The 13,885-nt window shown below is 41.3% G+C and overlaps 1 protein-coding gene across 1 annotated transcript in view; it reads left to right on the top strand.

Moving 5' to 3' along the window:
* ZFPM2 (zinc finger protein, FOG family member 2) overlaps positions 1-12,388 on the top strand; it is a 411,811-nt gene extending 399,423 nt beyond the window's left edge. Inside the window, exons 5-6 of the mRNA XM_045283838.1 lie at positions 4,491-4,715; positions 8,868-12,388. Coding sequence (XP_045139773.1) covers positions 4,491-4,715; positions 8,868-11,362 — 2,720 coding nt within the window. The 3' untranslated portion in view covers positions 11,363-12,388. The remainder of the gene's footprint in view (positions 1-4,490; positions 4,716-8,867) is intronic.
* The last annotated feature ends 1,497 nt before the right edge of the window (positions 12,389-13,885 follow it).

Raw genomic sequence — 13,885 nt, 5'->3', positions numbered from 1 at the left:
TTCTAGCAGTCCATGAGATACCCATTGTTCTATGCCTGGCTAGCAGTTCTAGCAGTCCATGAGATACCCATTGTTCTATGCCTGGCTAGCAGTTCTAGCAGTCCATGAGATACCCATTGTTCTTTGCCTGGCTAGCAGTTCTAGCAGTCCATGAGATACCCTTTGTTCTTTGCCAGCAGCAAGGTTCAAATATACCGATTCTTCTCTGGTCTTCCTTATTCAATGTCCAGCACTCACAGGCAGATGAGCCCATTGAAAACCCTGTGGTTTGGGCCAGGTGCACCTTAGTGCTCCAAGTAAGAGCCTTGCTCTTCAACACTTTAAAGAGGTCTCTTACAGCAGATTTATGCAATGTGTCAGTTCATCTCGTGGCCGCTGCTTGCATGAACATTGATTGTGAATCCAAGCAAGATGAAATTCTTGACAATTTTAATTTTTGGTTTATGTTACCTCTTAGTCCAATTGTGAGGATTTGTTGTTCTTTAACATTGAATTGTAATCCATACTGAAGGATCTATACTTATACGCTTGACTTATTTAGCATTATATTAGCCCTCCAGGTTAATCCATATTATAATATGTTTCAAGGTTTTATCATTGTCCTCCATGGTTGTGTAGTATTCCATTGTATGTAAGTACCACAATTTGTTTCTTCATTCGTATTTTAATGGACACTTCAGTTATTTCCATTTACAACAGCAAGGAATATAGATGTATAATTAAAAGGTGATGTGATTTTTCCACAAACTGTTTTTCTCATTACTTTTAGGTGTTTAGCTTATAAATACCCTAAGAGTACGATAGTTGGATCATAGGGTAGTTCGATTTCTAGGGTTTTTTGGTTTGTTTTTATTTGGTGTGTGTGTGTGTGTGTAAAAGCCAAACCATTTTCCATAGAGGCTGTGCTATTTTACAGTTCTACCAGCAAAAGATAAGGATTTTGATTTCCCCACATCATCACCATCATGTGGTGTTTGCTTGTTGTCGGTACCACTTAAGCTGGGGTACAATAGTACTTCATTGTCCTTTGGATTTACATCCAAATGGCTAATGGCCATGAACATCAGAAATCCACTGACTACTTGAGTGGCCTCTTGGGTGCAGGCTCTTATGGTTCAGTGCTTTACATGCGCTGGTTTAACCAGCCTTAACCTGTGTAATATTCACCTGGGTGAGACTCCTCAGTCTGAGTGTGCTTCCTCTTTGCTTGATGAGACTGAGAGAGAGAAGGTAGGGGAAGATGCTGAGAGAAGATAAAATTATTTAAAGCAAGAAAAAAATAACGAACATAGCACGAACAGAAAGAAAAAAAAGAAGAAGATAGAAGATGCTAATTTGGTTGTAAGTGATTGTTAACAGTTCAGTCTGATAGTGAAAACTTGAAACACTATCATAGAGGGTGGTCAATTTTTCCATTATGAATTGTAATCTGTTAATTTCTTGAATAAAGCCCTGCATCGTGAGTGCGCTCTGTGAGTGCTGTCCGAGGGATGATTGACATCAGAATTGGCGAAGGAGGTTGGGGGGTGGAGGCATGGCAGAACTCCACCCCAAAGTAATTGGCATTGGTCTAATGTTCAGTTTGATTGTCCGTCCTTCTTGGGAGGTCAGAAGAGGTCAGATGTGACCTCCACACCATTTTTACAGTACTGCACATATCCTTTACCCGCTTAGTGACTACATTATTTGTCTTTCTGTTGAGTTATTGTTGTTTTCCGTAGATTTTAGAGATCAGACCCTTAGCAGATACTTTCCAAAGATCTTCCCCTGGGCCTTAAGTTGCCAATTTACTCTTTCAATAATAGGTGTTGCTACTCCCTCCTCAGAATGTTGGCTGTTTTACTCCATTTTTGCAGCCACAGCTGTGCCAAAGCATCTTGTTGACACTTCCTGTTTTTCATTGACCCTCTGTTTACCAAGCATGCCCCTGTCCACATTCTGGAACCTCCTAAAAACATGACCAAAGTATGTAAAACAATGTTTTACCATCATCACTTCTAAGAAGCATCCTGGATGTACTTTTTTCCAAAACATACTTTGTTAGTACTTCTGGTAGTCCACAGAATATTCAGAATTCTTCCCCATTACCATAAATCAAAGGCATCAATTCTTATTTAATCTTACTTATTCATTGTCCAGCTTTCACATGAAGATGAGGCCGTTGAAAACACCATGGCTGTGTCAGGCACACCTTAGTCCTCAAAGCGACATCTTTGCTTCCTAACACTTTAGCGAGGTCTTTTCCAGCAGCTGTAACCAGTGCACCACCTCTCTTGGTTCGGACTGCTGCCTTCATGAGTGTTCATTGTGGATCCAAGTAAAATGAAATCATGACACGTTCATTATTTTCCCTCTTTAGCATAGGTTTCATATTGACCTAATTTGTGAGGATTTTTATTTTCCTTACATTGAGGTGTAATCCATACGAAAGTCTGTAATGTGATCTTTACCAATGTTCCAAGTGCTCTTAATTTTCTTTAAGCAAAGTTGTATTCATCAACACATTGCGGGTGGTTAATGAGTCTTCCTCTTCATCAACACATTGCGGGTGGTTAATGAGTCTTCCTCTTGTGCTCCCTGTGTTCTTCTTCACATAGTCTGGTTTCTCAGATTATGTGCTCAGCAAAAAGATCGATTCACCAGTATGGTGAAAACCATGCATTTAAGGTTACTGACCCATAAAAAGGCTAAGAGGTACATTGATGATTCTTCTACAGTAGAGTGACTGCAGTGTTCTTTAAGGATTATATAGTTTATTATTATTATTAAAACAAGAATACAAAACTAAATCTTGATTAGACATTAGAAAAGAACACATAGCTGATCTTCAAAACATCTGTTGATATCAATGTATGCATATGTATGTGTACACACATACAAATATATAATGCATTATAGGTGATCTTTTTTATTTGCACCAGCAAATTTACCTCTGTTAATTTGTCAAAATGAAAATTCTATTCCTTGAATATACTGTTACAATTTTATAAACCGGTGGGCTAAGAGTCTCAAGATCTGTGTTTAGACCCACCTCCACGTCTACCTAGTTTTATGATAAAATATGAATAGCAGTCACAGCTTATGAGTTAGATTCTAACATTAACAGGAAAGTAAAACAAAAATAATGTATCCAGTCAAAAGAACCCTGACAATTCCTGATAACTTGAATGATGCAGAAGAGATATTGAAAGACTACAGTGATGTTTTCATATTTTATGAACAAAACATTCAACAATAATTATTTTCATGCTGTAACAGTATCTTGGGATTAAAAAAGAAATTCGTAGGTGTACATACAAATACTGAATGATCCAATACATCCAATCCATGCTAATATTATTAGACTCCCTTAATGTAAATTTTGAATTGTTACTTTGATCTCAACAGAGTTAAGCTTGAAATAACATGGGCCTAACTTTGATTTGAGGTAAGAAGGCTTTGTTACCACAGATAGCAGGAGTACCTTATATGATTATTAGATGCTCCAGGGTATGAATGCTAATTCTAGTAATATGGGAAAATACACCCTGTTTACCTTTTATTATCAAGATACTATTAATCTCAAAGAAGTCAACACAAGAATGAGGAGCCTTTGTTCTCATATTTGAATTAAATAACTCATTCAATCCATCCAGCTTACATAAACCTTTTACAAAACAGACTGACCCTGTGACTAGTCTAAATCTAATTAACTTGGGTGTGAAGCTTAAATAATAAACAGTAGTAGTGGTGTCTAATGTGAATACTACATTTTATTTTACCTCTGTATTATATGGGCTAGTCTTACCTCCCGTTCACTGGACATTCTTCTTCCGCTCCTCTTTGCCTGACACACAGTCGCCTGAGGCATCCTCTCCATGCCCATGGAGTGTACCACCACCTACAAACTATAGTTCACCTGAAGATCACAAGTTAGTGCATATGCCTCTGCTGAGTTTTGACCTTTGTACCCCCCTCCCCCCTGTTCCTCTGTGTGTCTTATACAAATGTGTATATTTTTTCTAAGTCATAAACAAAACTTAAGCATACATATCTCTTGGATTTTTAATGCTAGAGACTCCTACCAATTTCTCAGGATTCTGTAGGGAATTAAATTGTGTTGAGTATAACAATTCTTTAAGAGGCAGCCCTGTCCTGTAGGCCAGCGGTTCTCAATCTGCGAGTCGTGACCCCTTTGGGGGTTGAATGACCCTTTCACAGGGGTCATCTGATTCATAACAATAGCAAAATTACAGTGATGAAGTAGCCATGAAAATAATTTGATGGTTGGGCATGGTCACCACAACATGAGGAACTGTATGAAAGGGTCGCGGCATGTGGAAGGTTGAGAACCACTGTATAGACCATCACCCATGGCCATACTCAACACTGTCCAACTGGCTAATTCAGAGCCCGAGAGCAGACTCTGAGGACAGCTGAACCGAATCCACTTTGCCCGTGGTGGGTTCCAAGTGGATGGCCGCTGATTGTCCCTGTGTTGTTGCCTGCAGAGGATATATTCCCTTGTAAGTCCTGTGGCATCTGGTACCGGAGCGAGCGGAATCTGCAGGCCCATCTAATGTACTACTGCAGTGGGAGGCAAAGAGAAGCTACTCCGGTGTCAGAAGAAAATGAAGACAGTGCTCATCAGCTTCCCAGCCTGTGCCCCTTCCCACAGTGCACCAAGAGCTTTTCAAACGCTCGGGCGCTTGAAATGCACCTGAATTCACACAGTGGTAAGTGCTTCCCCTGGCTGCTTCTATTGCTGCTAGAACTTGATTCTTGTAAACATACATGTATATTTAGAGACACACATGCATATTTCTAAAGCAACTGACGTTGTGTCTGTTATCATTAGGATATTCTACTCGAAGGATTGGGGCCCCAATTCTTTTTTTTAAATCATTTTATTGTGAACGCTTACAGATATTATAACAATCCATCATTCAGTTAGCTCAAGCTTAATTGTACAATGACTGCCACCATCTTTTTCAAAACATCTTCTTTCTTCTTGAACTCTTTGATATCAGATCCCCTTCATCCCCTCCCTCCTCCACCCAGGTACCTTTATTCTTATATTATAAATAATAGTAATTATGATTATTTGCCATCACTTACACCATCTACTCTATCCCTTCACCTACAATTCTGGTATTCGTTCTCCTCAAGTGGGATTATACAGTCATCTTTGCTATCAGCCCCCACCCTCCTTCCCACACCCCCAGGCAACTGTTGCACCTATTACTATTTCTGCAGGGTTTATCTATCTTGGATTTCATGCATCAGATGATCTTCATTAAATAAGTTAATATACGCATGTCTAACAAGACTAATGAGTTAAACTGGGACAATAATTGTGTTAGTCTGGGTAGATTAGAGAAACAAATTCATAGACACTCATATGTGTATAAGAAAGAGTTGGATATACAAGAGCACTTTAATATTGAGAAAACATCCCAGCCCAGTCCAGATCAAGTCCATAAGTCTGATATTAGCCCGTATGCTTGATACCACTCTATAAAGTCCTTTTCAGACTCACGAAATACATGCAATAACTCCAAATGCAGGAAGATCACAGACCAGTAGATGGAAAGTCTTGTGGACCCAGTGGCAGTAGAAGCATCTCAGCGCTGTGTGTGTCTTCACGTGGCTCCTCCAGCTCTGGCGCTCTAGCATAGCTCCATGTGTCTTGTCAGGAATGTCTCGCAGCGAGTGAGTGTGTGTCCCACCTCCAGCAAGCTATTTATCTCCTTAGCACCTCCAAATGAGGTCATCAAGCTGCAAGCTGATTGACAGGCTGAACTCCACCCCTTCATTCTGAATCATCTCAAATTGACAACAGATTATGTAACTACCACAATAATAGTAAGGGAAGGAAATATTAAAGAACTAGAGGATAGTTATGTGTTTCATCAGTGCTATACTGCACCCTGGATACATATAGCCCTTCTGTGAGGGACTGACCAATTGTCATACAGGTGGGTTTGGGGTCTCCATTTTGTCTACACTTCTTCATGTCAATTTGATTACTTGTTTTTGAACTTATGATACCTATTCCTGTCAACACCTTGTGATCACACAGGCTGATGTGCTTCTTCTATGTGGGCTTTGTTGCTTCCCTGATAGATGGCCGCTTGTTTAACTATAAGCCTTTAAGGACCCCAGATGCTAGTTCTTTTACTAGCCAGGCACCATCAGCTTTCTTCACCACATTTGCTTATGCACCCATTTTGTCTTTAGCAATTAATGTAAAGAAAGTGAGTATCATACATTGCCACATTATTAAAACAAACTGTTCTTGTACTGAGAAAAGATTTAAGTAAAGGTCCAAAGTCCATCTGTATTCTCATTGTGTTTACATATATCTATTGAGTAATATACCTATCTTTCTATATTTATATTTATACATATCAATATTTATACCTATGTATATGATTATTACTTTCTAGTTCTTTCCTCTTTTTCTTTTCTCTTTCCTCCTGATTGGGGCCCCAATTTTTACATGACAATATTAAAGGTCAGACTACAAGCCAAATCTATTTTCCAACTGAGGGGGAAAATGAGAGCATCATTTTGGAAGAAAAACTACAGTGTCTTTTGTATATTGTCATCACCCTTTTAAGAGTGGAGTGATCTCTAGGAACTGATCGTAGTGTTCCCCACTTGGTAGGGAAGAAATTGTGAGCACATAAAACTCATTATTTGTTTATTTGAAACAAAGCTATCATTTGGATAGATCCAATTAAACTCATACTTAATAGAAATTAATTTTTAAATTTGGAGATGGAAATTTTCTTGATTTCCATCATAACAGTGTGCATCGTAACAGACTAGTTTATTTTTATGATCTACTGTTTGTACTGTGTATTTTATTTCTTTTAGAAAAATTAGGCCAAATATACAAACTCCCCCACCCTCACCCCAACCCTACTTTTAGTGGTAAGGTGGCAAGTATCTGCACTGTAATTTTAGAGTTGTAGGCCTCACTATTGTTAATCAAATAGCATCCAAAGTTCCTTATTTTTAAAATTGAAGTTCAGCAACCCTACTCAACTATTGTTAACTTGTGATATTTTTAGGTACATTTCTTGATGGGGCAAACCAGGGCTTGGCATCACTCTTCTTCAATAGCTATAATATGAAAATTAAAGAACCTCTCTCAGTGATGTCCTTAGCTGATTTTGCCAAAGTTAAATAAGCAAAGTAATGAAACAGATTCTGGGGTGTATTTTAAATGTCTATGTGATGTCGGTCCAGTCATCCAACGTGCTAGTCCAGTGCATGACCTTGTCTTTGGCCTCTGATCTTATAAGAAGGCAATTTCACATCCACCTGTGTTCTTCCTTTAACCTGAAAATGACCTGCCTTCACATAAGTGCTACCACTGGGGAAGCAGATTGGTTGTCCCAGATGGTGAGTTAAAGGCAATCACAAAACAAAGGAAAGAGATGGCAGAGTCCTTTCAGTGAAATGGGAAAATGAGGGTTGGATTAGTGAAAGAGAAAGGGAGACAGTCCTCTTTTGTCACTATAGGCAGGAGTAGCTCTGGCATATGTACAACTCATAAATATAAAACACAGTTTTCCTGTTAGTCTAGAGCAAAGAGCAGAGGAGCAAGCCCGGTTTAGCCCTGTGGCAGCAAGTGGGGACCAGCATTGACCTTAGTGATGTTTACACACAAGTCAATGGTGGCTGTCAAAATATTCACTGATTGACTAGAAATAGGAAGTGGTCAATCATTTTAGACAGTAGTCTTAAACAATTGTCTTAGTGTAATGGTGCCTACCAACTGAATATCAAGGACAGACTATGATCAGCAAAACTAGTCAATAAAATTCTATATCCATACCAAAGATAAATCAGGAGGTTGTTACTTGCTTTACAGAACAGTTTATAATTGGGTCCTTTTGAGTAAAGATCTGACTCACTCAAAAAAAGTTTCTGCTATGGAATTAATTCTCCCTCAGAGACCCAGAAGAACAGCACAGAACTGCCCTCTGTGAGTTTCCAAGACTGTAACTCTTCATGAAAGTAAAAAGCCTCCTCTTTTGCCAGCTGAGCAGCTGGTGGTTTTGAACAGGTGACTTTGTGGTTAGTAGCCTCATCTGTAACCACTGTGCCACCAAGGCTCCTTTTTAAAGAGCCACCTCGTGTATTGAAATGTATTTGATTCTTCCACAAATCCAATGGGAATTCCAATCAAAGTCCACTTTTCCGCTAATATAGAGCCAAGTGTAGTAGGAAGAAGATTGGATTCAAAATGATAAAATCTGTAGGTTTGCATGTGGCTGCGTCACTGAATAACTTTATTATCATCTTCAATACCCTTGGGCTCTTTAAGTTGGTTTCCAGAAATGTAAAATGAGCACAATATCACCACTGACATAAAAAACATCAAAGTGCTTCGGAAATGGTAAAGTGCTACTACTATTATAGCACATGATAAAGCAGGTCACACACACACACACACACACACACACACACACACACACGAGTTGACATCAAAAATGAGCTTTTTAAGATTGTCTATTCAAGACAAAGAGCTCCAGTGGCATAATGGGGTGCAAGGTTGGCTGCTAACTGCATGGTCAGCAGTTCTAAACTCCCAGCCCGCCCACCGGAGCAAACCCTCACAGGCACTGCCGCGGAGTGGATGCTCATTCACAGGTGACCAGGCGTGAGGCTTTTGACTCTCATCCGAAGGTTGTTTAAAGAGTTAACAGTCTGAAACTCACAAGGGTAGAGCTCTGTCCTGTTGGCTGGCTCTGAGTTGAAATCAACTCAATGGTGGTGAGGGAGGGGCCAAGACATTAGGTCTTCAGTAAAGGTTTTCCTTTGAAAACCAACTCATGCGTTTCTCAGCCCTCTTATTTTGTATGTCTTTGCAGGAGTGAAAATGGAAGAGTTTCTCCCCCCGGGCGCGAGTCTAAAATGCACCGTTTGCAGCTACACGGCTGACTCTGTGATCAACTTTCACCAACACCTGTTCTCCCATCTCACTCATGCCGCCTTCCGATGCAGTCACTGCCACTTCGGCTTCCAGACGCAGAGGGAGTTAGTGCAGCACCAGGAGCTGCATGGCCCTGGCAGCAAACTCCCCCGAGAGGGTGACCTTGAGCACTCTCCAGGCGGAGGCACCGAAGACAGCATCCCGCCAGCCACTGACTTGCTGCCCAGAAGCGAACTTCCTCCGGGGCAAAAGTCCATGCAGACAAAAGATGCGAGCTCTGACACGGAGCTGGACAAGTGTGAGAAAAAGACACAGCTGTTCTTTACCAACCAGAAGCCGGAGATCCAGCCCACAGCAAATAAACAGAGCTTTTCCTATACAAAAATCAAGTCTGAGCCCTCTAGCCCCAGACTGGCCTCCTCTCCAGTTCAGCCTAATCTCGGACCCTCGTTTCCGGTGGGCCCATTCCTGTCTCAGTTTGCTTTCCCCCAAGACATCACAATGGTCCCCCAGGCTTCAGAGATCCTAGCCAAGATGTCTGAACTGGTCCATCGGCGACTGAGACATGGAAGCAGTAGCTACCCCCCTGTCATTTACAGTCCCTTGATGCCCAAGGGCGCGACTTGTTTTGAGTGTAACATCACATTCAATAATTTGGATAATTATCTCGTGCACAAAAAGCATTACTGCAGCAGCCGATGGCAGCAGATGGCCAAGTCCCCAGAGTTCCCTGGTGTTTCCGAAAAGATGCCGGAGGCCGTGAGTCCCAGCACTGGCCAACCCTCCATAAACCTCCTCAACCCAGCTGCCCATGCGGCAGATCCCGAGAACCCCCTTCTGCAGACATCCTACATCAATTCGTCCTCCGTGGTAGATTTAATTGGGCCAAACGGGAAGGGCCACGACAAGGACTTTTCCACTCAAGCGAAAAAGCTGTCCACCTCCAGTAACAGTGATGATAAAGTTAATGGAAAACCTGTTGATGTGAAAAATCCCAGTCTCCCCTTAGTGGATGGGGAAAGTGACCCCAATAAGACAACCTGCGAAGCTTGCAACATTACCTTCAGCCGGCACGAAACATACATGGTCCACAAACAGTATTACTGCGCTACACGTCACGACCCCCCGCTAAAGAGGTCTGCTTCCAACAAAGTGCCCGCCCTACAGAGAACCATGCGCACCCGCAAGCGAAGAAAGATGTACGAGATGTGCCTGCCGGAACCGGACCAGCGACCCCCGCTAGTCCAACAGAGATTTCTCGACGTGGCCAACCTCAGCAATCCTTGTACTTCCACCCAAGAACCCACAGAAGCCCTCGGGGAATGTTACCACCCGAGATGTGATCTCTTCCCAGGAATCGTCTCAAAGCACTTGGAAACTTCTCTGACCATCAACAAGTGCGTGCCAGTTTCCAAAGGTGACGCCACCCATTCCAGTGTTTCCTGCCTCGAGATGGACGCGCCCATAGATCTCAGCAAAAAGTGTTTATCCCAGTCTGAGCGGACCACCGCGTCTCCCAAAAGGCTGCTGGACTACCACGAGTGCACCGTGTGCAAGATCAGTTTCAACAAGGTCGAAAACTACCTGGCCCACAAGCAGAATTTTTGCCCTGTCACAGCACACCAGCGCGGTGACCTGGGCCAGCTCGATGGCAAAGTGTTTCCGAATCCAGAGAGCGAACGGAACAGCCCTGATGTCAGCTATGAGAGAAGCGTCATCAAATGCGAGAAGAATGGGAATCCGAAGCAACCTTCTCCCAATGGAAATGTGTTTTCCTCCCACTTGGCCACCCTGCAGGGCCTGAAAGTGTTTAGTGAGGCCGCTCAGCTCATTGCTACGAAAGAAGAAAACAAACATTTATTTCTTCCACAATGCCTTTACCCTGGAGCAATAAAGAAAGCAAAAGGGGCCGACCAGCTTTCACCCTATTACGGGATAAAGCCAAGTGATTACATTTCTGGGTCTCTGGTCATTCATAACACTGACATAGATCAAAGCACAAATGCCGAAAGCGAATCTCTGAAGGGCCAGGCTTCCTCAAATGGGTGTGCTGTGCAGAAGAAAGATTCTCTGCCTCTGTTGCCCAAAAACCGAGGCATGGTCATCGTTAATGGGGGACTGAAACAAGACGAGAGGCCTGCCGCCAACCCACAGCAAGAGAACCTTTCTCAGACTCCTCAGCACGAAGACGGCCACAAGTCTCCCTCGAGGATCGCTGAGAACCCCTTAGCCACTAATGAGAATGTCTCTCCAGGAACTCCCTCAGCAGAGGAACAGTTGTCTAGTATAGCAAAGGGTGGCAATGGTTCCTCGCAAGCTCCAACCAGTGGGAAATACTGCCGGCTGTGTGATATCCAGTTCAACAACCTTTCGAACTTCATAACTCACAAGAAGTTTTATTGCTCATCACATGCAGCAGAACATGTCAAATGAAATACCTGCATACACGAACATCAGTCACCTTTGGTACCAGTGTTTAGGATGGTGTTATACCCAGTCCAGAACAAAATTAAAAAAAAAAAAAAGCTGTTTGAATTGCATCTGGACAACCAGAGTATGATTCATGCTGGCTGAGTTGAAGACTTACAGTGTAATTTCATTACAGTTCATTAGTCAAGTGTATTCTTGGTGCCATTTTCAAAAAAAAAATTTTAATTTATTTTACGAGCAGTATTCATAGCTGTGGTTATGTTATTTTTATTTAAAAACTTTATATTAAAGTCATTTGTAATGTTATTGTATAGTTATTGTGTAGCACATATGGTTTGCACTGTATAGTAACTTTTAAAGAAAATAGTCACAAACAATACAGAAAAGCATTTTAGAAATAGCTTCAAAAGCACTTGTGTATCTTGATTTTTTTCTTATATGCTGTTGCAGATATATGTATATGCTAAAATATAACTTGCAAAGATGTTCTAAATACACATGCTATAAGTTCGCCTTAAGATTTCAACCCTTGGATAATCAGGCTCCATTTGCACTTTATATTTTAGCAGATACAGTTTCTTAGTCCCTAGGCTTTGCATTTGTATGTAGCAGTATGTTTCTGTCCATTTTCTTATCTTAAACATGTATGTTAAATGAAGATGGCAATTTTTTTCTTGTAAAGTACTTGTATTTTCTTTCGCTGATGCAGCTCTCCCAATTTTTAAACTTTGCTGTTAAATGCAATACTTTATAACGAATGAACAAAATTACTGGAAGCAGTATTGTAAGTAATTGAGGTAGTATTAATCAGTTTTATCTTTTGAAAGGCACAGTCTAAATCAAAACCCTAAACTCAATGCTGCAAGTATGAATTTAATTCATATATAAGATCTATTTAAATATAAGAGTAGCAATACTGCACCTGGTGATCACAAAGATAATGTTCTACTTCTGATAGAAATAATTTCTCAACAAATGTTGTTACTATGCATGTATATGGATGGAATAAAATTCCAGATTGTTGGAGAAGTGTGGTATGCTTTTTTCCCCTCCTGACCTTTCCCCCACCTAAAATACAAGGGAAACGCTAAACCTACTCTTTGGAATAAGAATGAGCACTGAATAACTGGAGAAACAAGATGTCAGGCCAGGCTAAGAAACATAGGTGTGAATTTTAGATGTGCCTAATTAATAGAAATGTATTATATTAAAAATAACTAGAGATTCCAGACTGTGACTTATTACTAGAAACTATAAGTATGTATAATAAGCCCCTTCTCCATTATCCAGCTACCTTCCTGGATTAAGAGCCATTTCATGAATGTCGAGACAGTTGACAAAGCCTATACACAAGCATGGCGCACATGTCGATCAACTGGACCAACTTTCAGAGGTGGTTTACCAGGCAGGTTTGCATTTGGATGAGTGGTAAGGTGGTGTGATGAAGTGACTGGTGTGTGCTCACTGCCATCGGGTTGATTCTGACTCACTAAGGCCCCATAGGGCAGGGTAGAAGTGACCACAACTATTGATGGGAGTAGAAATTCACAAAGCTTATGTTTGCAAATTGTAAAAAAACATCTCACACATGTCATTTTCACACTCTATGGCTTTGTATATGGAAGGAGAGTAGAGAGTATAGACAATGTGGGTCATATCATAGAGGTGTTGTAGGGGACAAACAAGGCCCCACATTGTAAATACAGTGTATGGATATCATTTATTAAATCTTCAACAGGCAAAGACACACACACACCCCCCCAGAGGAGGGAGACAGCAGAACAAGGTTATAATGACAAGCAGGGATTGACAGACAAATGATGGCTCAAATAGCCTGCGAGGAGGACAAAGGAAACTAACAGAAGCATGATTGGTGACAGATTAGTACATCACAGTTGCACGCAGGATGATAGAAATCAGAAAGGGACCATGATGGGGACATGTACATTATATCATGGTCTATATAGTACTTACATAGTCTACTTACATAGTACTTATATAGTCTATATAGTTGCTACTAGATAGTCTATATAGTAATTAGTTACTACTAGATAGTCTATGTAGTAATTAGACACAAGCTTACAGGCTTTGCCCAGGGTTCAGAGACGAAGACAGTCAGGATATAACTGATGACTGTGATCCTAGTATTCTAAAATTCCATCTGGAATACACCCAGATAAGTCCCTAGGACACACCCAGGCTAGGCTGCCCCTCCCTGGACTGGTAATCTGCTTTCTAGAAATCTGCTTTCTAATGCACTAGGCCTAAGGGCAAAGCGATTCACCTTGCTTGTAATTGGTCAGACCCATGGCAACCGTGTGCACAATGGAACAAAACACTGCCTGGTCCGGTGCCTATCTCAATGTTTGGTCCTATGCCTGAGCCCCTTGGTACACTTGTGCTGGTGTCAGTCTATCTTGTCGAGGGCCTTCCTCTTTTACCCTGTTGCTCAACTTTACCAGATAGGATGTCCTTCTCCAGGGACTGGTTTCCTGACCCATCCATTGACCTGGAGACTCAAAAATG

The sequence above is a fragment of the Echinops telfairi genome, unplaced genomic scaffold, assembly GCF_000313985.2.
Source record: "Echinops telfairi isolate 266 unplaced genomic scaffold, ASM31398v2 ScPeMD7_1;HRSCAF=3_0, whole genome shotgun sequence".
Classification (NCBI taxonomy): domain Eukaryota; kingdom Metazoa; phylum Chordata; class Mammalia; order Afrosoricida; family Tenrecidae; genus Echinops; species Echinops telfairi.
Note: the sequence above shows the minus strand (reverse complement) of the source record. Positions and strands in the feature narration are given on the sequence as shown.